The following is a 26,091-nucleotide window of genomic DNA, read 5'->3' as shown; positions in this document are numbered from 1 at the left end:
GATCATCTCATTTTGGATAATAATAATCCAAATCCGTCAGGTCACGCATATCTGGTTCCACATACACATTGCCCCATAGAAATATTTATGTAAACACATCTGAAAAAAGTGCGGGGATTTTTAATTAGATTTGGCTAAAGTGGCAGAACTGAGCAGGTATTAATGATAATATTGATAAAGGGGCTTTTAGGCTATATTCACATTACAGCAGGTCCGTAGGCCTAATCAAATGCTTCTTGAGGCTCACTAGGCGCCCACAGTTTAAACTGTAGGCTTATTTGTTTTATGAACATTAAAGTAATCTGATAACTACGTTTTATATTTCAATGTTATCTCTTGTTTAGTGATGTTTATTGTACATAAAGGGCAATTAAGGCCAACATGATTGCAGCATTAGTGCAATAGTAGTTTCCCCGCAACGCCACCGTGTACTCTAACTTCTGCAACGCCATCAAACTACATTTACACAAATGTGTAAAGGTTGACTAAAAGAGTTATAGTACTAAGCATACCTGATCGTGAAAGTTGTTGGCTCCCTGTTGAACACTGGCGGCTGGCGCAGGGATGTATTGTTTCACGTCAATTACGTCAATGAGGCTGCATTTGTAATTTTGATTTCTCGAAACATTTCGACTTTATTCTCAAAACATTTCGACTTTATTCTCAAAACATTGCGACTTTATTCTCGAAACATTTCGACTTTATTCTCAAAACATTTCGACTTTATTCTCGAAACATTTCGACTTTAATCTCGAAATGCTGGCAATTTTTTTTTTTTTTTTTACGTTGCGGTTTAGGCCTTCCGTAGTTTACTGTATCTTGCTTAAAAATGTATTTTATTGCCTTGCTCTAAAAAGAAGTAGAAGATGTGTCTGTCATGGAGCTTTCTCTGGACCATACAGGACAGATGGTGGCGGTAATGCACAATGCAAGTTTGCGACACACCATTAAAGCGAGGAAAAGAAAAAGCACGTCATTTCTGAAAGCGAAATTCGCTTAAGAACACGCATTACAAATATTTTTGTAAATTAACAATTAATTTGAATTAAGACAGTAAACTACGTATTTTAACAAAGTATAATTAAAAGTCTGGTTTCAAGTTTTATTGTCCTGGTGGGTTAAGCTTGACCATTGCTTTGCATCAGCACAACGGCCCACATCTACGAGTGGCACATTGTATTATTTATTATTTGAGACAAGGAGATTGTTTGCTGGTAAAATAACCCTCAGCTAAGACACGTCTTCACGCGGACATTCAATATGGAAGAAAGAGGTAGGTTTTAAGAAGGTAGTTTTAACCATTGCAATGACAGGACAAACAATGTTTTTCAGCTTTTGGGGTCTCTTATTGTCTAACGTTAAGTAGTTAAATTATGTTAACGAACTGAATCCGTACCTCTTATAAACTTTGTCATAATATTAAAAAATAATTAAAGACAGCTTATTTTGTCATCTATATCATTATTATATTTATACAGTCGATGGACTTCGCTTTGCATAAATGCCAGAGGAGTATGTGCTCCCTGATTCATTACAGTAATATTTATAGTATTATTCATTAAAGACATTACAGAATGATTTCCTTTAGCTGATTTAAAGTGATGTGAACGGTAAAAAGTTATATATAAATTAAAAATACTTGATAATAGATTAGCCTATTGCCACCTGCATCCTTGTGTTTAAAAATAAATAAATAAATAAATAAATATAAAATATATATATATATATATATATATATATATATATATATATATATATATATTAATGTCCCACTGCAAACAGTTTAGGACAAGTATGACAACTTCCAACGAAGTACCTAAGATTGAATTTTAATGGTGACTACTTTTATCCTGTAATTCCATTGTTTTGTTCACCCAACTGCTCATACCTGACTGTAGTCATTAATTCTACTTTAAAAATGCTTGAAATAGGTACATTTATTTGTAAGGGACTTGATTTCTGAGTGTTATATCCATTGAGAGAAAGAGAACTTCACAGAGAAAATTTATTTTGCACATTGAAAAGATTAGTTCACACATAAAGGAGAATTCTCTCATTGTGTTCTCATCCTCAAGTTATTCCAAACCCGTGTTATTTCGAAGAATGTTCACAGTCCTCTTTTCCGAACAACAACAGTTCATAGCATCTTGCAAGAGAGAGAAAGATAATTTCTTTCATATTAAGCAAAATGGAAATTGTTATATATATATTTATATTTGAATTGGAATCAAATTGAGAGCTTGTGAACCAGAATCTAAACAAATGTGGAAATGTATATTCCTTTTAAGTCTACACACTCTGAATGGACTCAGAGAGAACTCCAAAAAGGAAATGTATTCTTGTTTATTTAACAGTTCTACTTGACCCAACACTACAAAGTTATTGGTTCCAGATCACAATGTTTTTCATTTTTTTCCTTATTTTCTGTTGCTATTATTTATTTATGTATTTATTGTTAGCCATTGATGCATGTCATTGTAATTGTGAAAATGTATATTATATGTCATCATACTTTTCAAATGATGTCAATTATATGGCTTGTTTTACTCTTGAAACAAACAGAACATGTACATCCACCAATTAAGAACTTGTCTTTAAATTGGTGTTTTAGGTTGACCCCAGATGCTGTTAAACTATGTTATTGTTTTTGTTGTTTTCAGAGCTGGTTGAATATTTCAGAATGCAGATCAGAGAAGACCCAGATGTGGCTTCAGCTGTGGCTGCAATACGCACCCTGCTTGAATTCCTAAGGAGAGATAAAAGTTAGTTATTTTCTCTTATTTTCTTTCTCTTTGTTCGGAAGTCTCCTGGTATGCGCTCTTATTTTGTGTTTAGAGATATGAGCCCTGAATGTGATGTGAATATGAAATTATTTTTGTGTCTTTTTAGGTGAGACTATTGTTGGCTTGAGAGAGAACATGACACAGGCTATACACCGACTACAGGAGACGGATTCATCAGTTGCTGTCTCATCTGGAGGAGAACTCTTCTTGCGTTTCATTAGTCTTACCTCACTGGAACATCCGGTCAGTAAGACATTTGTGTGTAGAGTAAAGCTAGTTGGTCTGTTGGAGAATTGACCCTTTGCTAAGCTACACCACTCTTGTTTGCAGACAAGCTTTGCAGAACTTCCCATAGGAATGAATGGCAGATTGCCGTGAACAGCGCATTTATATTCTAATAAATATTCTAATAATATTCGAATGAAATGAATTTATAGGATTCTTATGTGGGCTAGAATGAAGAGTGACATTTTAAAGCATATATGTCTGATGATTTTTGTAAAAGATATTTTAAAATTAGATTGTAATTTAATTGAAATCTGGATACTGTGAATCGGAATTGAGGCAAAGAATCATCACAGTCACTTGAAAAGAGAAAAGCATAATTTGATAGTGAGTGTGTTTTGAGACGATATGACCAGTTATCGCTATGATGCTGTTAACTCTTCATTTAATATTGCCTTTGCTAACATTTACATTTAGTCGTTTAGCAGATGCTTTTATCCAAAATGATTTACAAAGAAACTATTGTTAAATATTAAGGAAGTGCATGTAAATGGTATAGTGCATACCATTTACATGCATCCGAAAATTATTCACAGCGCTTCACTTTTTCAACATTTTGTTATGTTACAGCCTTATTCCAAAATTGATTAAATTCATTATTTTCCTCTAAATACTTCAAACAATACCCCATAATGACAACGTGAAAGATGTTTGTTTGAAATCTTTGCAAATTCATTAAAAAATAAAAAACGAAAAAAAAAAAAAATCACATACATAAATATTCACAACCTTTGCTCAATACTTTGTTGAAGCACCTTTGGCACCAATTACAGCCTCAAGTCTTTTTGTGTATGATGCTACAAGCTTGGCACACCTATTTTTGGGCAGTTTCTCCCATTCTTCTTTGCAGGACCGCTCAAGCTCCATCTGGTTGGATGGGGAGCATTAGTGCACAGCCATTTTCAGATCTCTCCAGAGATGTTAAATTGGGTTCAAGTCTGGGCTCTGGCTGGGCCACTCAAGGACATTCACAGAGTTGTCCTGTAGCCACTCCTTTGTTATCTTAACTGTGTGCTTAGGGTCATTGTCCTGTTGGAAGATGAACCTTCACCCCAGTCTGAGGTCCAGAGCACTCTGGAGTAGGTTTTCATCAAGGGTGTCTCTGTACATTGCTGCATTAATCTTTCCCTCGATCCTGACTAGTCTCCCAGTTCCTGCTGCTGAAAAAAATCCCCACAGCATGACGCTGCCAACACCATGCTTCACTGTAGGGATGGTATTGGCCTGGCGATGAGCGGTGCCTGCTTTCCAGATGATGTTTGCCATGCAGGCCAAAGAGTTCAATATTTGTTTCATCAGACCAGAGAATTTTGTCCTTCAGGTGCCTTTTGGCAAACTCCAGACGGGCTGTCATGTGCCTTTTACTGAGGAGTAGCTTCCGTCTGGACACTCTACCATACAGGGCTGATTGGAGGAGTGTTGCAGAGATGGTTGTTCTTCTGGAAGTTTCTCCTCTCTCCACAGAGAAATGCTGGAGCTCTGTCAGAGTGACCATCGGGTTCTTGGTCACCTACCTGACTAAGGCCCTTCTCCCTCTGTATTACTCAGTTTAGCAGGGCGGCCAGCTCTTGAAAGAGTCCTGGTGGTTCCAAACTTCTTCCAATTACACATGATGGAGGCCACTGTGCTCATTGGGACCTTCAATGCTGCAGACATTTTTCTGTACCCATCCCCAGATCTGTGCCTCGATACAATTCTGTCTCGGAGGTCTACAGACAATTCCTTGGACTTCATGGCTTGGTTTGTGCTCTGACATGCACTGTTAACTGTGGGACCTTATATAGACAGGTGTTTGCCATTCCAAATCATGTCCAATCAACTGAATTTACCACATGTGGACTCCAATCAAGTTGTAGAAACATCTCAAGGATGATCAGTCGGAACTGGACGCACCTGAGCTCAATTTTGATTGTCATGGCAAGGGCTGTGAATACTTATGTACATGATTTTTTTTGTTTTTTATTTTTAATAAATTTTTAAAGATTTCAAACGAACTTCTTTCACATTGTCATTATGGGGTATTGTTTGTAGAATTTTGAGGAAAATAATTAATTTAATCCATTTTGGAATAAGGCTGTAACATAACAAAATGTGGAAAAAGTGAAGCACTGTGAATACTTTCCGGATGCACTGTATATAGTGCTTTTTTATTTTACCTTAGAGGTTACCAAAGCTCTTTACACTGTGTCCCAATCACCCATTCATACACACTCGTACACCAATGGCGGCAGAGCTGCCATGCAAGGTGCTAGCCTACCTTTGGGAGCAACTTGTAGTGTGGATTGAATGCCAGAAAAATCCTTGAATTTGATGCGGGCAACTACAGGTAACCAGTGGAGTGAAATCAAGTGTGGGGTGTTGGGTTGCATGGTTTACTGGTACTTATGAAGTATTGCGATACCAAAACATTTTAATGGTACTATATCATTGTAGTTAATTGTTGCTAATTTTGGTACCATATTACAATATGTACCAATATACAAAATGAACAAGAGGTGCCACTCTGCTCTGTCATATGATTCCCACACACAGACACATGCATGTGCACACACTAGTGCTGCACGATTAATCATATCGCAATCAATAAGTGCATATGTAGACGTGATAGCCCATTCTCTCTGAGAGCTGTTTGCCCATTTTCTACACCGCTAATAAAAAGATGACCAGTCAGTCTCCGTTTAGGGAGTGGCACGTGTTTGTCATGTGAGTTTCCGGTGTGCAGCGTGGAAATCAGGTGAAAATGGATGCCGAGCAGACTGACACTGAACTGGTGGCCAGAAAAAATAACACAAACACAGATCACAGCTTGGCGATATATCTTTATTTCATCCTTAATTAAAGTTCATATAATACGGGAACGTGCCATGAAATAAACACAAACTCCAAAACTGTCATTCTCTGTGCGGTCAGAGCTGCCTCAACCAGTCACAGAAGAGACCCAATCTGAGCCGAAATCCAGACCGGAAGAGATTTAAAATTCCGCCGGCTGATGCACGCTCTAACACGGAGATGCTCGTCTCTCACCCCCGCTGTCTGCAGCTTGCAACGTGTTGCAACATTGATGAGATCATCATAATAAGATCAATCTTATGTGAAAAATAACACTAAAATTACAACAACAATAAAATGTGTGTGTGTGTGTGTGTGTGTGTGTGTGTGTGTGTGTATATATATATATATATATACACACTCACCTAAAGGATTATTAGGAACACCATACTAATACTGTGTTTGACCCCCTTTTACCTTCAGAACTGCCTTAATGCTACGTGGCATTGATTCAACAAGGTGCTGAAAGCATTCTTTAGAAATGTTGGCCCATATTGATAGGATAGCATCTTCCAGTTGATGGAGATTTGTGGGATGCACATCCAGGGCACGAAGCTCCCGTTCCACCACATCCCAAAGATGCTCTATTGGGTTGAGATCTGGTGACTGTGGGGGCCATTTTAGTACAGTGAACTCATTGTCATGTTCAAGAAACCAATTTGAAATGATTCGAGCTTTGTGACATGGTGCATTATCCTGCTGGAAGTAGCCATCAGAGGATGGGTACATGGTGGCCATAAAGGGATGGACATGGTCAGAAACAATGCTCAGGTAGGACGTGGCATTTAAACGATGCCCAATTGGCACTAAGGGGCCTAAAGTGTGCCAAGAAAACATCCCCCACACCATTACACCACCACCACCAGCCTGCACAGTGGTAACAAGGCATGATGGATCCATGTTCTCATTCTGTTTACGCCAAATTCTGACTCTACCATCTGAATGTCTCAACAGAAATCGAGACTCATCAGACCAGGCAACATTTTTCCAGTCTTCAACTGTCCAATTTTGGTGAGCTCTTGCAAATTGTAGCCTCTTTTTCCTATTCGTAGTGGAGATAAGTGGTACCCGGTGGGGTCCTCTGCTATTGTAGCCCATCCGCCTCAAGGTTGTGCGTGTTGTGGCTTCACAAATGCTTTGCTGCATACCTCGGTTGTAACGAGTGGTTATTTCAGGCAAAGTTGCTCCTCTATCAGCTTGAATCAGTCGGCCCATTCTCCTCTGACCTCTAGCATCAACAAGGCATTTTCGCCCACAGGACTGCCGCATACTGGATGTTTTTCCCTTTTCACACCATTCTTTGTAAACCCTAGAATTGGTTGTGCGTGAAAATCCCAGTAACTGAGCAGATTGTGAAATACTCAGACCGGCCCGTCTGGCACCAACAACCATGCCACGCTCAAAATTGCTTAAATCACCTTTCTTTCCCATTCTGACATTCAGTTTGGAGTTCAGGAGATTGTCTTGACCAGGACCACACCCCTAAATGCATTGAAGCAACTGCCATGTGATTGGTTGATTAGATAATTGCATTAATGAGAAATTGAACAGGTGTTCCTAATAATCCTTTAGGTGAGTGTATATATATATAAACACACGCACCCACACACACACACAGGGTTCAGTGACTAAAATATGACTAAAATGTCAACAGTTTTCATTGACTAAAACTACATTAAAAAGCCTGGACTTTGTCAACTAAAACTTGACCAATTTTTTTAAAAATTAAAATAGGATAAGGTTGACTAAATATGATAAAAATCCTGTTTCAAATGTCCTTTTAGCTAAGACTAAATAAAAAAATAGCTGACAAAATTAACACTAGTATTCAGTTGCCAGGTCATTAGTAGTGTATTAACACAAAGCCACGACTCCATAACGCAGTGCTTTGCAAGAGACACAATGCACCACTAGCAAAGTGGGATTTCAGAAAATGATCCACACACTGGACAAGATAAGTAGAAATTTTTAGAAAGAGGATTTGGAAATACCAGTTGATCATTCAAAAAAAAACAACAACAGTTTTAGTGGTTTGATTGAATGAACCACACTTTTATATCCAGTTTATACAAAGTACATGTTACATCCAGCTTAAATGTCCCTGTTAGTTTGGACCATCTTATTTTCGTGAAAATGTGTATGTTCTTAGTTATTGTTCTATTTTATTTAGGTGCAATATTGAGAAAATAACAAGTTTGCAGTAATACAAAGATATTATTTAATTTGGTAAAAATATTATTTTTATTTGAAAACACTGTGCATTTATAGTTGTTGTTGTTGCTAGTTTGTATGTTTGAGTTGAGAAATACACATTTCAGCATTATCAGTTATCTATTTGTGCATTTTCCTTGATAACCAAGCAAGTTGACTCATGATACAATTTGTTTATTATATCGCAATCACATATCACAATATTAACCTCAATAATCGCAATATGACATTTTCCCCAAATCGTGCATGCCCTAGCACACACTCATACAAACTCAATATACATTGCTGTTGCTTCATTTTCATTCAGTGTGTATAGAGTATAAATGGCTGTTAACACTTAAAGGGCACCTATTATAGCATTTAAAATGTTCCTAATTGTAACGACTGGGAGGCTTGGAAGGCAGACGAGGAGAGCAGGTCTAAATGCAGCTTTAACTTTATTAAAACAAACAAACGAATAAACACAAAGGAAACAGCCACAATGGGAAAACAATAAACAAAACACGATGAAACATAAACTGAGAACTCGGGCAGGGAACACAGACCAGGCTTGACAACATTCATCAACATTCATCTACATACAACGATAGACCAGGACTGAACCAAAAACCAGGGTATAAATACATGAACATAAGAAAAAGGGGCCAATGAACAAACAGAACTCCAACAAGATAACAAGGGAATAAACAGAGGCAAATGGCAAATTAACGAGGGCAGGTGCAAACAATGAACAGAGAACAAGAAAAAGAGGCTAACAAGAAAACTATGGAACTACAAAAGGGACAAAATGAAAACTACGGAACTACGAAAGTGAAAAAAATGACAAACAAAGGGCAAATGTGAGACAAGGCAAGGTATACATAACACTAATATTGTTTTGGGAGTCCCCAACAACAATTTTACATTTTTTGTCAAATTTAACAATTTGACAAAAAACACTTTTGTTGTCTTATAATATGCATTTATGTTTACCTGATTTGCTCACCGACTCCCAAATGATTCGTTCAGCGACTCATTTTTCCAAACCCCTCCTTTGCGTGACGCTAATCTGCAGTGATTGGTCAGATGACCCAGTCAGTTGTGATTGGTATACTCTGTGCAAAGATTGTTGGAAACGGAACGCCCATCACTGCTTTGTAGTAAAAAAATCAAAATCAGAGAAGGAATTGGAGTTGATTTATGTTAGCGATCATAGCCCAAAGTTCGGTGTTAAACACCCAATCAGTAATTGTTTGCGTTAGCCCAACGCATAAACATATTGGTAAACACTGCATTACTACAAGTTATTGCTCTATTCTTTATGACAACTCCAATAACATCGACAAACATTTCACATATTTCCAAAAAATTGACATTGGAGACCTAGAAGCTGCGCTGAACGTAACTTACACAACACACACAAATACTTATAAAGCATGCTAAAAAACACATAAAAGCAACAATTATTAATAATACTTACAGGTTGTGATTCGGAGGAGGAAGCTGATCCAAATAAACTTGGTACTGAACCTTCCTTCAGTATCAACCGGCTCGCGAATCCACACTTGAAAGCATTCATGTTCGTAAAGCAATCATCATTAAAATGACGCGAACACAGAACAAGGTTCGGGCTATACTTGTGTGGTATAGTTGTAAATATAAACTCTAGCCACTGATTCGTCACATGCTCATCCCTGGGCAGTGAAAAAAAGGTCGCTTTTGTTATGCACTTCAGAACACAGCGTCTTGTTGTCGACATGATGTTTTCAAGTTTTCCCTGGTGTCTGCGCGCGCAATGAGTGGGCACGGCCAATTTGATAATTTTTCGTCTTGACGTCACAACGAAAAGGAAAATGACTCATTGGAAAAACGATTCATTGCATTGACTCAGAGTTGACTCCTACTTTTGAGAGACAATAACTTTTTTTACGGTGAATTTCATATATAAAACTTTGCAGGATGTTTTTGTTCACTTAAATCTATGTTACACACTACATGAAAGGTAATTTTCAAAATTCCATAATAGGTGCCCTTTAAATTAACTCTGGTGCAGCTCGGAGATTTCAGCTCCAGAGTCTCGATGGGAGTATCCCAGCATTAATGGGAAGCTTGATATAACTAACCCATAAAAACTGGAAGAACTCAAAAGGTCTGTCAAAATAAAAGTCTGCTAATATGAAAGGTCTGTTCAAATGGATGCGTGGAAATATAATTATTACAACTGTATAAAAAATGAATATTCAAAATGTAGAAATAACTCATAATAACAGTTATGTAGTATTAAGTGGTTGTATAATAATAATAATACTAATAATAATAATAATATGTAAGCAATTTCACAAACGAAAGTAGTCTTGTGCCACTGGGAATCAGATTTTTTTCATTAATACCGTGAAGCTCTGTTGTGCAGCATATTATATAAAAAATCTGAGGCTTTTTATTTGTTGATTATAGTATAAATTTAGTATCGATACCAAGGTACCAGGGCTGGTATCGTTCCAAAGCCACATTTTTGTATCGGAGCAACCTTAGTGTGGTCACGTGGAGCCCTCATTGGCTGATTGAAGACTAGACGTGCTGCTGCGTTCTGGACCATCTGCTGGTTTAATCATGCTAGCTAGGAGGCTGGCCTACTGAGCATTACAGTAGTCCAGTCTTGAAATAACCAGAGCATGGATCGGGAGCTGTGCAGCATATGAAGACAGAAAATGTCTGACTTTCCTGATGTTGTAAAGTGCGAACCTGCAAGACTGGGCAGTTGAAGAGATGTGGACAGTGAAATTAAACTGGTCATCTACGATTAATCCATATCATGCTCTTTTCAAGATTTATTTAAAGATTAAAAAAAGAAAGAAAGAACACTGCATATATCCTCTTTAGGTACGTAATTTCACTATTACAAGTGACCTAGCAACAAAGTTAAAACATTTTTTTGGATAATTTCTATAAAATTCTGCCTAAAACTAATTAAACAATCATTTATCTTGTTGGAAAAAGGCAAGTGCTTGTCAAATAGCGGACACAATAGTTGCTAAGATAGGATTGGTCAGAAATGCTTTTAAGGCGAGGCATACTGAGGGGTCAATAAGAATCCATCCCACAGTTCAGAAATTAATTCTAACTATACATAGCTTTTCTTACTGTACACTGTATATACAGTAAAAATATTACTGTACATAGACTTTTATGGTAAGATTCAATTTTATACTTTGGAAAATAGGGCTGGTAAAATATAATTTTTCAATATATCATGATCTTCTTTGAATGATATCGATTCTTAAATCCCAAGATCGATTTTTCACTTTATGCGGCACCCCTCTACAAGTCAAGTAAATCAGTGTATATGTGACCAAATTTCAAATGTCTATAATTAGCCACTGGCTTGTACATTTTCAGATTTACTTACCAGTGATTGAGTAGTCTAGTGAAAAAGAACTTCAACACCAAGATTCTTTCTCTGTGTGTTGAAAGTGAAAGTTTGTTTTGACTCATTCTGTATAATGTGTGTCCAAAAAGGAGGTCCACACAACCCATTTAATAAACTTTCTGCTCTTTACAGTCCATTGTTGATCAAAACATCAACAAGCTATTCGACTTCACAAATTCTGCATGTAAACAATAAATATGGAACAGTATATTCTAGAATGCAAGGATTTGTACAATTTTAAAAGCTAAAATGTGACAAATATAATGAAAAACTAATAATTGGTAAAATATATATATTTTTAATGATCTAGTTGGAAGGTGTGGTGGAAATTCACCTGTAAAATGAATCAGGCCACTCTAGTGATAAAACTTAAGCAAAGAAAATCTTTATTCTTACTCACAAGTCCAAGTAGCCCTTCTGCTAAAAAAGTATACCTCAGAGAGCTACAAAGGTTAGTTCCAGAATATTTATCCAACACTATCATGAATATACATTTTTCAGAAGACAAATAATCAACTAAATGATTGGCTAAATATAAAACGTAATTACCATACAATCTCCTAAGAATTCCTTCTTAGGAAAGACAACAAAACAATATGTAACAATAATCCTTTATTAACATTTTCCAAACAAAGCTTCCACAGTATAAAGATAGAAATGCCCCAAAAAAGCACCAACTCAAGTAACATTATATGTTTTGCGGGAGGTTGACCAATTTAAAGAACTATGCAACCATGGGTTGTATATTCATTGCAATGCACATTAAATCTCTTAAACTCATCCTCAGCAGACTGTGGCTATCTGCTTTGCTACAGCAGTCGTGAAGCCGTATTCATGATTCTTGTCAGGGAGTCAACTGCTTTGAACTCCACATGAAAAGTGCTTGCAAAAAAGTCTCATTCTGCATTTTCATGATAGTTAAGACTTGACTTAAGATTCTGTGGTAATTACATTGTGCCTTACACAGGCTGCAAAGTACTTGATTTCTGTCACAAGTCCCATCTGGACTTGTTTTTAGAAATAGCATTAAGAGGACTATTCATTAACTAATCTCTTGTTGAATGAATCTTTTAAGTGAACAAATTGTTCTTGTTCAAACGCTGACTCAGATTTCTCATTCAATGTCATGTCTTGCTTTTGAAGCCAATGAGCTCTACTGCTTTTCATGCCTGTAAAGACATGATAGTGTGAGCCAATAGCATTTGAGTGTGGGCTGTGAGCATATCATTGGTTAGACCCACTGAATGAATACACCCCTTCGCTGAACCAGTTTATTCGGTCGTTTGAGTCTGAGCAAGTTGAGACGTCTCATTAAATGAACTAACTGAATGTAGTGGTAAACTCGTTCATGAACAAAATAAATGACTCGGTCATCTATTTTTGTGAATGAGAATCTGCTGAATGACAAGAGGAGGCAAGACATTTGTTCAGTTCGGCATGTGAGTCAATTGGCTTCAACGAGGAGAGAAAGGGGTGAGATGCATTAAGACACGTTTATAGGTATGCACAAAACATAACCCACGATTTATGAATGTGTAAAAATGACTGAAGACACTGCAGTTAAAATTACATGAATTACGAAATGATGTGGTTTGATACACAGTGTAAGATATGTAGGCTTTGTTTTATTGCTTCATTTAGATAACAAGGAAAAGCAAAAAATATATACACAGAAACAACAGCTATTGAATTTAACCCACACTATTACCCCTCCCAATCCCCAACCCCACCCTGACCCTCAACAACATCCCTGTGGTCACGATTATAGACACTCCCACACAGACACACACACACATACAACATTTGTCTGCCGATCATAACACTGGTTAGGACCGTGTTTTTGTGTGTTTATCCCCTATATTGATGACTGTGCCATCCCTAAAATACAGAGTCTGGGTCAAAATTATATTTGAGTGCCCAATTCAACCAAAATTCTTGGATCTTAACACACCACCAAAAAACATGTGTTGTGTCTCCATCTTCTGATTGGGATCTCTTGCAGGTGGGTGTGCCTTTAAGACCAAGCCTTTACAATCTAAAGGGGGTCCAATAGAATCAATGTTAAATCTTGAATTGCATAAGGTGAACCCTTGCATCTTTAGTTGCAGACTTGACATTTTTTAGAATCCTAGCCCACACTCCCTCTAATACCTAGTTTAGAGCTTTCTCCCATAATCTCTTGAGAAAAGATGAAGCTCCATCCCCCAGACTCTGAATTAGCAGAGAGTAATACACTGATGCCTCATGGCCTTTTTCATAAGCAGTAATCACTACTTCCAGAGTATCTGCCACTTTATGGGGGTGTATGCTTCTCCCAAAAATAGTACAGAGCTGGTGGTGCAGCTGTAAAAACCTGTAGAACTGAGATCTGGGAATCCCAATATGCTGAACCATATTTTCAAAGGATCTCAACACTCCACTCTCATATAGGTCACCGAGCATATTAACCTCCCTCTCAATCCACTCTGTCCAGCAGAAAGGGGACTTGTTAATACATAATTTTGGGTTCAGCAATATGCTCGAGGCTACATTTAAATAAATGTCTGAAATAAACATTCTGAACACTTTTGTCCATACCTAGTGCAAATGCGAGATTACGGGGTGTAACTTAACTTCTCCGGGAAGTTTGATAGAAAGGCTTTGTAATGGCGAAATAGGGGCAAGAACTTCCTGTTCAATACAAAACCAGGGAGGGGCTCTCTCATGTGGGAGCAACCGGTGAGCCAAATGTCTAAGACCTAATACATAATAATAAAACAAAATCTTGGTTTGGCCTAGCCCACCGTTGTCAATCGGCCTATGCAATTTACTGAAATGTGATCTGGGACGTATACCTTTCCAAATGAAGGACTTTGCTATGCTATCAAATTGCTTGAAATAAAAGAGCGGGACATCTATAGGGAGAGACTGTAGAAGGTAGTTGAATTTTGGAATACAATTCATTTTAATAACTTAAACCTTCCCAATCATAGATAAATGTAATGAAGCCCACCTGCCTACATCGCTCGAAAAACTACTGCTCTAGGGTGGCTTACACACTTTTGCTTCACTATTATCAAGGACAAGGACTAACTGAGTCCATTAAAAGATTAAAGTCTCCTCCCAATATTATATCATGAGGGGTGCCATTGACTTGCAACATCCCTTCAAGAGCTATAAAAAAGCCCTGATCATCATCGTTAGGTGCATAAATATTAGCCAAAATCAACCTTTGCCCCTGAATTTCTGCTAAAACAATAATGACTATTCCTAATTTATCTTTAACCTGTATGAGACCTTTGAATTGTAGATGCTTACTTATCAATGTAATGACTCCCCTGCACTTATTTGAGCCAGCACTAAAGAAAACATCTTCCCAATTTTTTCAGCTTCCTGCGGAGAAAGATGCGTTTCTTGAAGAAACACTATATCATATTTCTTACATTTAATAAAATAAATAACCTTCTATGTTGTTGGTTATTTTACGATGGAGTAACAAAAGTTTCCCAAACCAGCATGTAGATCACTCGTTATTAAGTAGAACGTAAGTGCTTTGTTACGGGAGATGTCTGTTCCAAAGGTGCTGAAACTTTTGCCAATATGTACAGAAGTTTGTCTTCTCAAAATTCTAATAATGCATGAATACTGGCAAAAATGGAAATTGTATGTAACCTTGTAGAGTCAAGTTATAAACTATTACGGAATTGAATTAAAGAAATAATGATGCTTTGGCAAGACAGGGTTTCAAATGTTTCAAATTAATTATTTAGACTTCCAAATAATTTCAGTGCAACACTTTTTTTATCCTGTGCGTACAATGGCTGTCTAATGAACGGAGTACATAAATACAATTTTAAAATGTTCCTTTGTCTATGATATTCTGAAAGATGCAATAAAGATTAATTTGTTAATTTACAAATGATTTGACATACCTACTTCTGTGCCCCAAGGTTTGTGCTGAGTGGTTCGAGAAAGCGTTTTCCAATTTTTTGTGCTGTGTGCTTCGTTAGAGCACGGACTCTGGGCGGTCCATGCCCTCTGAGGCTCAGACTATTTATTCACTTGTTCGAACTGTTGTTTGAAAGCAATACCTATGGCCGAATCACAGCTGTTCTGATATACGGCCATAACCGCATTGTGATAATGCTTTGATATAAAATTTATTTCAATTCTTCAATTGAAATCGCATTAGTCATATCACAGCATATCACCTCTTAAATTTGGGCTATTTAATGTGTACAATAATTTCAAATATCATTAATGTGTGTATAAAACTCTTCAATAATCAAATTAAAAGATTGTAACAGGGTTTAAAATGGGCGTGGAGGAGGCGGGAACCTTTAATGAAACCTTAAAAAACACAAACATAAAAACACACGGCAGCTGTGTGTGTCTCTTTCGCAAACTGCCGCATCTGGCTGCATTTATCCCTCTCCTCGGCTGATTAGACCGATTGGGGGCAGGGCGTGCATAGTCACGGCCCGGACCTGCCCTCCTCCTCCTCATCACAAAGATATAAGTAAAAGTGTAGATGATGATAAACAAAGCAAGTAACAAAACAGTAAAATGATTTAGATACTAATCGAATAACAAAATGTTTTTGATACTAATCAAATAACAACATTCATTTTTAAAATCTTAAATATAAACTTCTGTCCTGAGAACGCTGAACTAAATGGCTCCGCAGCTCAACAGCTTAGAGCCACAGTGGTCGTCTTTTGGCTCCAATTTCTACTGTTGGAAGGTGATCAAAATTCAGTTACGGGTTTTTTTTATTTGTCTGACGTGCAAAAAACTGCACAACATCTTTTCAAGATGTTTTTCATTGTTAAAGTAGCTTAATCTATTTCTCCCTTGTTTTCTTATATGAATTAATGAGTAGTAATCATAACAGGCTCTTCTTTCCCCCACGAGTATGCAAGGTTTATATTGCAATTCATACAAGGGCGTAGGAATGATCTGAAAACTCTGGGGCATTCTAAATCTCATCAGCCTCTCTTTAACATATCACAGTTTTAAAGATTTTGAATGAACTTTTAAGAAACGTTATTTTTTATGATAGAACTTTAATAATTAGAGCTAAAATGTAGCTTCTAGCCCGGCCCTGACCCCCTCCGCTCCACACTCCTCCCGGCGTTACCTCAGGCCAGGGTGCCACCGGTATGACCTACATCCCTCCCCCTCTTTCCCTGGGGAGGGGTGTGCTTTGCTCCCCTTCAGGTCATCCCTGCCTTACTCGACCTGGGAGGAGACAGGAGGGGAAAACAACAACAACAAAAAATAGGCAAGGGAAAAGGCCAACACGATGCGACAGAGAGAGAGAGAGGAGAGAGAGAGAAGCTCACTCACCGGTTCTCTGATGTACCGTCACGTAGTCCTCGAACACTACTCCACACTCTCTGGCGGACGACAGCCGCTATTCTCCGGGCGAACCGGAGTCAAACCGCGACCCCCAGCGGACAGAACGCCCCTCCGCTTTTCTGGCGGCACCTGGGGACATTCCTCTGCCCCTGGCAGCGGCCCTACCACTCCAGGCGATCAGGGAGTTACTTCCCTCCTCCCCTCATGGACGGTGGTCTAACCTCGACCCCTCCTGGGGGACGGCAGGGCACTCCTCCGCCCCTGGCAGCGGCTCCATCGCTCCAGGAGGTCGGGGAATCCAGTCCCCACTCGCCCCGCGGACGGTGGCCATTCTCCGCGTCCGGGCGGTCGGGTTACTCCGTCACCCGGCAGATGGTAGCGGCGCTCCCCTGTGTGGACGGTAGTGTCGAGGACTCTGCAACGGGCATCCCTCCTCCCTCCCGGTTTTTTGGCACCAATGTAAGGGGGTTAAGATGGGCAAGCAGGAGGCGAGAACCGGCTTGTCAATATAAATAATATTTAATTAAACTCAAAACCAAAACACATAAACACACACATGACTGACATGCCCGTAATTCTCTATCTCGCGAACCGTATTTTAAACATGCATATAACTTGTTTTGCTGATAAGCAGTGTTACAATTTCTAAGTCCTTGTTGAATATGTTCCCCAGACTGTTTCATTAAAATAATCTGTGACAAGCGATTTATTTTGAGATTGTGGGGGTTTGTTCTGTATGGGCATACACTATACATTTTATTTGTTCAGGTCTTTAAAAAGGTCTTAGAAAGTCTTAAAGTTGATTTTAAAAACTCTGCAGCAACCCTGTTTATCTTCTATTTGACTTGATTGTGTTATTATTAGCCTATATCGCATTGTTACGCATAGTCCAACTGCAGTGCAAAATAAACACCGAAATGAGATGACCGGATTTTTTCCAACATGTCTGGAAAACTATCATTTCCCGACACGTTGGACAGCACCAAATATTTTTTGTGGAAACTCTGATCCAGATGAATGTAAATGGAATTGGAATCTTATCTGGAAATCTGTATCAGCCCTATTTAAAAGCAAATTGGAGGCCCACACATTGTTTACTGGCTGTTTTTAGGTTCAGCATCTTTGTGTTTGCTAAAAACAAGTGCAAACAATCACGTTTGGTATTGTTGCTAAACTAATATACATTTTAAAGTATATGGTATAAAATATATGTAGTACACCTGCTTGTTGATGGAAATGTCTAATCAGTCAATCATGAGGCAGCTCAATGAATAAAATGCACACGTTCAAGAGATTTAGTTATTGTTTAATCGAAACATCATGGGGACACACCCGACTTTATTTATGTTCTCAAGAATTGTAGTTTTTTTTTTTTTATCTTTAAAATAAACATTCGGACACATACAATTTTGCCCATGTATGAATTTCTTTACAAAACTACATTTTTAATGTATACAAGTTTAAATGGATGAGGTGAGACTAGATAGTGAAGAAAGAGCTGCCAAGGAGTGACCAACACACATGAGAACTCAATACTGGTTGAAAAGCATACCAGGTGCATACGTCATGATGTTGGTTGGTTGAGTGGGCAGAGCTGTAATCTAGGCAAAGTGTGGCTACTTTGAACAAACAAAAATGTAAAATTTTTTAAATGATTTTGTTAGAACATAGTTTCTAAAACGTTGAAAATGTTTTCCAACTTCTGACTGGTTTAACTTCTGACTGGTTTAACTTACACTACCTACCAATTAAGTTAACCAACTTAATTGGTAGTGTAAAGTTAAACCAGTCAGAAGGAATAGTTCCAAACCAATATGACTTTGTTTCTTATGCAAAACACACACAAAAAAGAAAATGAATACAATGGCAGATAATTGGGATAGTTGATACTTTTTTTTAACCTTAAAAAGCCCAAAGGTATATTAAAAGTAGTCTGTGTGACTTGTTTGTCATAACTGCTACGGGAAGTTAGTAGTTGAAATGGGTAAACTGTTATTTTGAAGAATACTTATAGTATTTAAAGGGATGGTCACACTACACTTTGAGTTGGCAAAATTATTTCAGACACTGCAAATAAATAACAAATAGCAAATAATATTATAATGTTAAACTATACTGTCTACTTTCCTGCAACAATAAAAATGCAGCTTAAAAAATATGTATTATTTGTATTAAGACAAGAGATCTATGTGTGACATTTCGATCTTCTATTGGTCACACGTTGTCTTGACATAAATACTGGTTGGCCAGACTTCACCACTTGAACTTTTGTGCACAGCAGAATGCAATATTTCTCAGATGAGCTTGCATTTCTGGTGTCCCCGCTTTTGGATACATTGGAATAAAAGTGAATTGTTTAATCGAGAAGTGTAGAGTGGCTGCACCTTTAGAAAAGATTGTTAGTAGTGCTTAAAATTGTCACTCCCTTTTTTCACAGGATCTTTCACAGTGTAAAAATGTGATGATAGAGAGAGGTGAACTCTTCTTAAAGAAAATATCCCTCTCTAGGGGTAAAGTGGCTAAACTTTGTCACACCTTTGTCAAAGATGGAGCTGTAAGTATACTAGTAGTTCCTAAATGATTCCATCTTGAAGTCTTATTTTGGAGACATGAGGAGCATTTATTTACTTTAATCCTTTTGTATCTGCTTTCCATTTGCAGAAAATCCTGACACACTCCTCATCTAGAGTGGTGTTAAAGGTTCTGGAAAATGCTGCAGCTGATAACAAACGTTTTACAGTTTATGTCACTGAATCGCAACCAGATTCAGCAGGGTAAGTCTTCATTATACTGCTTGAGTATCTGATGCTATTAATTTTCTATAGAGGCCTTGCAATGAAACTACCTGGAATTTCCGATTGTCACCGATTGTTCAGATTAGTACAACACTGGTGCCACGTAGTGTCAATAAGAGTTTCAGAATATTTTTTTTTAGAATAATTCTAATTATAGGCTTTTAACCAAAATATAGTCCAAAAAAAAAGCATCATTAGTTTGAAATAGTAATGTTTTGAGAATAAAATCCTGTTATGAGAATAAACTCTTAAAATTAGGTGATTGTAAGGGGGTTAATGATGGGAAAGGAGGAGGCAAGAACCGGCTTGTCAATATAAATCATAATTTAATTAAACTCAAACCAAAATACATAAATATTAAACAAACACACTCACCGGACATGCCCGTAATTCTCTCTCTCTCGAACCATCGTCACCGGCCGCCTTTATGCCTCGCTCGCCTCATCAGGCCGATTGGGGACCGGACACTCGATATTCCGACCCGGCCCCGCCCCCCTCTGCTCCACAGTGATTAAATATGTAATGTTGCATGAAAAAGTAGAAATATCACAATATAAACAGGCTGCTGAGAAAGCAGCTGTAGCGAGAAACGGCTGTAAATTTAAGTAAAATCAGGGGTCTGCAACCATTTCTAGGTCAAGGACCCATTGGTGGGTAGAGAAATGGAGCAGGGACCCCTGTTACATTTTGTATAAAGTTGTGTGTTTTTATGCCTATAAAACATTATGGTGCCATATTAATGTATGAACATACTTTACATTCATATGATGTTAACATTGCAAAGCCATTAAAATAAATATTAAATGATGTACAGAAGAGGTCTGCAACCTTTTGACATTTTTTAATTTTCCATATCCCCTCAAAATAATAGATGGATAGACAGACAGACAGACAGCCTTCTGATATGATGATCTGATGTGAGAAAAAATGTCTAAGTGGACTTTTAACTAAACAAATACAAAAATACGTACTTCTATCGCTGACATGTATGTGAATAATTATTACAAGTGCCAATGGTGGATCAAACAATAATTTGCAGACCCCCCTGCGATTCCACACCCTGTTGAAGACCCTTGAGTTAAATCATATTTTAAGACAGGATTTACCAACAAAGAAATCCTAATTGGTCTTTGGTAAATCAGCACAGAGTAGAACATTTTATTTATAAAGGAGAAAGAACCTGTTAAGTATTGTAAAGAATACCAGAGAGCAGATGAGAATTTCAGACTGGCAGGTTTATTCAAAACAAACAGCACTGAAAAAAGACAGTGAGTAATATCTTATTACATTACAACATTTTTCCTGTAAGGTTACAACTTTATTCTCAATATTTAATTTTTATTTGGTACTAAAACACTGTCATAGATTTGTAACAGTAATTACAGTAATGTTTAAGAACATTAAAAAAAGATTTTGTTTTCAGTTCTTCAGATGGATATTGAGTTGTTTTTTTTTTTTTTGTGGAACAGGAGTATTAGTTTTTTGTGTGTGTTTCTATAAAATTACAAAAACAAAGGATGACAACCTGTTAAAAGTTCACTCAGCACAAAATCATTCACACTTTTTCATCCAAAGCAATATCCAGTATATTTTAAATTATATTAATACATAACTGGTGCTATTAGTAAATGTTTAGTCTGACAGAAAAATAATTTGTATTCCATTGTAAATATGTACAGTAAATAATAAATGTCTGTGGCCGTTAAGGGGGTTACCTGTATGTTATCAACATATAATCCTGCAATGCCGTATAATACACAGCAAGCAATAAATACATTTTTTATCACCACTAATGTCAGTTTAAGATAAATTGCAAATTTTGTGTTCAATATTTTAGCAAAATGTTTAGTACCATACCCTAACCAGGTGGGATGCAATAATGTGTCAAGCAATAGAAACTCTTCCATGTTATCTGATTTTTTTTATTCTAACCAGCTGCAACTGCTTTAAATGACAGGACATTTTGTCAGTTGCTCGGCTTCTTTTTTTGCTGTGTTGCTCTGGGTATCCCCCACTCCCACAATGAAACTTTTTATTGGTCCAAAATCCTACACCACATAACTAAAATGTAAACATTAAATATGTTCTCTTTGGCTTTGATTGAGTGGTGTCGCACAGCATTACATTGTGGAAACACAAACTGCTTGTTGCTTGAAACTTGTCACACCTGGTTTGGACACAATGTAATATATCATGGTTTCCGCGGGTCTTAAAAAGTCTTAATTCGCCCTTCAGCAAAATAAGGTTTTAAAAAGGTCTTAAATTGGAGCAACAAGTCTTAAATTCATTAGGTCATGGCATTCAATGTTGTATGAGGGATTGTTTTCTCATTGCGTTTAAGTCCAGATATCCCGTTTTGAAGAGGTGTCCTGGTGTCCTGACAATTCTCTAAATATTGTAATTATGTCATGGTTTCAGATGGTAGACTCACTGAATTTTTTTCTACTTACATTTGATGTACACATTTTCCTTCTCGCTATTGTCTTTGGTATTGTTTGCAGAGAAGAGAAGCAATTTCGAAGCGTTGCACGTTGATTTGCCAATACTTTCATTCTAGTCTTTTTGCAAATCTGCTGAAATGTATCTGGATACCATGGCAATGACATCATATGCTGTCGTATTGTCAGTCAGCACACGTAGAAATGCACCAATAAAAAAATTCCCTGAAATAAGCCGATCCATTTCTTCCTGCAGCATGTGAATATGTAAGCGAGTATTTTTCTGTAATGTTCATTTCCCCACGAGCATGGAGGTAAATCAGACAATGTCACATTTAGACCGCTACACTGCACTTTTTACATTGAACTAGCATTTATATGTTCAGATGTGGGGGTTGTATTTTGAATTTTTGGTTACAATGTTGTGAATTTTTGTGAAGTCATTTCACAATTACACATGCAATATTACATCATATGGATAGGATAGGCTACATGGAATTTGTACTTTAAAAAAAAAAAGCTAAAATGTGGTTAAATCTTGAAAAAACTAAATCTAAAATAAAATATACATTTTCACAAACTATATAGCCTATACAGTTAATTGCAGAAGTTTGCATAACCCTTTTGTTTTTATAAGTTTCCACACCCCTTTCAGGATGTATACAAATAGCCTATAAGAGATTATATTTATGTAGTACTGCCCTTCAAAAGCTACATAACACAAAATTGACTCTTATTTACACAAATCATACTGGTCAAAAATATTCACCCCTTGGTTCTTCTTATATTGCCTTCTTGAGCATCAATAATTGTTTGCACCTTTTGTAATAGTTGTGTATTAGTCCCTTAATTGTCAAAATCTGGACCTCATATATATCCACTGTTGGGAAGAACTCAAATGTGCAGAATATGTTGAGAAACCAAATAATTTTACTGTTGTTGGGTTTTTTTTCTTCTTCACTGCTCAGGACAAAACAGGGATTCATGAACAATTATTACACAAACAGGCATTGATCATTGAGAAAGCAGCTCACCATATTAGAAACCAAGTTAATATAAACTTCTGAACAGAATCATGTGTGTAAATTCAGTTACTTTTTTGTCATGTGGAATATATGTGAGGATGTGTTGTCAAATAGCTTCTTCTGGACAGTACTAAATAAAAACAAAATGCAATTTTTATGATCCCTCATTTTTAAAAATGACACGCACGCATTGATTCCTTAAATTTTTTTTAGTTGGTCTTAAAAAGGTCTTTAAAAAGTCTTAAATTAAATACACTGTAGGGTTGCAACAGTATGAGATTTTCACGGTATGATAACTGTCACAGAAAATATCACGGTATACGGTATTACACAATTACTATTATCAGTGAAAACAGAAGAATTATTTTATTTATTTATTTTGAGCAAACACTTTATTATAATTGAAACTTGAAACCATTTATTATATTGAAGTATGTGTAAAAAAAAAAAAAAAAAACTTCTCCTGTGGCAGCGGGGGCGTGGTCAAGCGCCCGTCCGGGAGAGAAAAGCGGTAAGGGCGCTTACACCTGAGCTAAATTAACCGAAACCCGGGAATTTAAAGGAAGCAGGGATTGCTGGTGGCCTTGATACAACGTCGCGAGGGACTGGAGGACTTCTGCCAGCTGGGAGGACTCTATGGGGCGACCACTTTCCATGCTTCCTTTAAATTCCCGGGTTTCGGCACCAGTGTAACACTTCTCACATGAAGGAGGACAGGAAACAAGTCTTCACCACAAGGTAAGCTTTTAATTCCCGTTGTTTCTTACAATCTACCACTATCACACACAATACAAATATCAGCGCACTGAGTTCGCTTGTCATCTCTCTCTCTCCCTGGAGGCCCTCTCGCTGCCTTTTTATGCCGCTCTCCCCGTGCTCACTGAAATTAGAGACAGGTGTTAGACATAATTTAGCTCAGGTGTAAGCGCCCTTACCGCTTTTCTCTTCCGGACGGGCGCTTGACCACGCCCCCGCTGCCACATCTCCCTTTTGAAAATAAAATAAATAGAAACATTTAGAAAGCTAACAGAATTATAATAATAAATCGAATTATAAACATGATAAAATTGCATGTAACTGTAACATCTAATATAACTAAAGCATGTTAGTTTACATGTTAGCATAGTATGTTAAATTAACTACTAAATGAAAAATAACATCAGCTGTGTGAGCTTTTGAAGTAATGTCCTATGATAATTAACATGTACTGTAGGTGCACGACTGCTCCTGTCTGTACCTTTAACTCAGTGGTTCTCAACTGGTTTTGCTTCAGGACAAATTTTACATTGGAAATCAAGTGGTGACCTGACATAGATTAAACATAACCTGTATTTAATGTATCCTGGGTTGCATTTCCTTTTATGTTGCATAGTTTTGTTCATGGTTTTCAAGTACAAGACATGCATCAAGTGACATTATTTTAGTTGTTGACGTCAGGAAGTTTTCTCTCCCCCCTTTTAATAATTGAAGAGAATATTTACATATATGAGCACATTATTATTGTTTGTTACCTAATATTACATATTTATACACATATTACACAGAAGGAAAGGCTCCTTATTACCATGGTTTGGTCAGTGTGCTAGTCTTAAATAATAGTTGCACTCATGCGGAAGTGCAGATGAGAAGCCTTTAGCTCAGGGGTGGGCAACTATTTTGGTTAAGGAGCCACATCGGGCTTTAAGTAGTGCATAGGGATACAATGTTCTGCATTGGTTTGGTTTTTTTATCTTTTAAAACCAGAACTAGTTGTGCACTCAATTTTATGATTTTTAAATTTTCTGTGACTAGTGAGACTATTCTGCAATTGCCTAAAATATTGTATTACTCAACAAATGGAGATACTTTTCTATCAGGCATTAAAAAACTGAATAAAGGCTGAGCTTATACATTTATTTTACCATCTCTACTTCCCTGTTAATTTATTATTCAATTTAACACTCTCTACTTCAGAGGTCTGTTTTAATAATATTTATATTTTTTTAATTTATATAAATTTTAATGTTTTTTGCAAAGCGGGCGTGTGCTAAAAGGGTCATGATGCGGGTCTCCTCGATGGTTTGACTTTCAGCACACAACTGAATAACACCGGCTGCATGACTATGATAAATGATTACTGCAAGAGTTAGATTAACATACAGGTGCGAAGGGACTTCAACATTTCTAAATTGCACAAATAAAAAATACATATACATATTCGTCTCTTGCTTGCTTTTGCTCGCATGTCGATGATGCCGAGATCTACTGTTATATTTAATTTAATCACTGAGAAGGTTTACCTGCAAAATTAGTAGCACCAAACATCACAAGCAGCCTCAAGAATGGACACAGAGTAGCTGTATAACACTTTTCCTTGAGCAGAATATTGCACAATAGATCGCTAAATTTTAGAGATGCACCGATTGCAATTTTCTTGGCCGATTTCGATTTCCGATTTTTTGCAAGTGTGACCTGCCAATACCGTTTTTTTCCGATTTTCTTTCTAAGAACTATTATTGACCACATATACAAACAAAATCTACCTTTCTTCAATGCAAAATTTTTATTTTCATAATAAAATAAATCATTAAACATTACAATGTCCCCCAAACTGCACTAAGTTACAGGATCTTCTCTCACTTAACTCTCAAAATAGAGTGCTCTGTGACTGGAAAGAGATAGAAATAACAATTAACTGCAAATGAGTTGCTTTATATAACAGATGTCATTTCCCACTATTTTGTCTTTATTACAAAGACAATTTATTACTCTTTATTACTCGTCTAACAAAACAATTCCAAAGATCTGAAAAACGGAAGTGTCCAATACGCTCAACTTACTTTAGATGTAAAAATATCAGTTGTAAAACTGAGCAATGCTTCGGGAACGGCTTGTAACCATATCACACTCACACAATCAACACATCATACACATTACAAATCATTTATGACCACAATCTGGCAACCTACAACCCATTTGCGCTGTTGATATCTGCGCAGG

General features: G+C 37.1%; 1 protein-coding gene across 1 annotated transcript in view; it reads left to right on the top strand.

Moving 5' to 3' along the window:
• The first annotated feature begins 944 nt into the window (after positions 1–944).
• eif2b1 (eukaryotic translation initiation factor 2B, subunit 1 alpha) overlaps positions 945–26,091 on the top strand; it is a 37,467-nt gene continuing 12,320 nt past the window's right edge. The window contains exons 1-5 of the mRNA XM_052103592.1: positions 945–1,273; positions 2,661–2,762; positions 2,890–3,026; positions 19,292–19,408; positions 19,516–19,628. Coding sequence (XP_051959552.1) covers positions 1,261–1,273; positions 2,661–2,762; positions 2,890–3,026; positions 19,292–19,408; positions 19,516–19,628 — 482 coding nt within the window. The 5' untranslated portion in view covers positions 945–1,260. The remainder of the gene's footprint in view (positions 1,274–2,660; positions 2,763–2,889; positions 3,027–19,291; positions 19,409–19,515; positions 19,629–26,091) is intronic.

This window comes from Xyrauchen texanus, chromosome 3 (assembly GCF_025860055.1).
Source record: "Xyrauchen texanus isolate HMW12.3.18 chromosome 3, RBS_HiC_50CHRs, whole genome shotgun sequence".
NCBI lineage: Eukaryota > Metazoa > Chordata > Actinopteri > Cypriniformes > Catostomidae > Xyrauchen > Xyrauchen texanus.
Note: the sequence above shows the minus strand (reverse complement) of the source record. Positions and strands in the feature narration are given on the sequence as shown.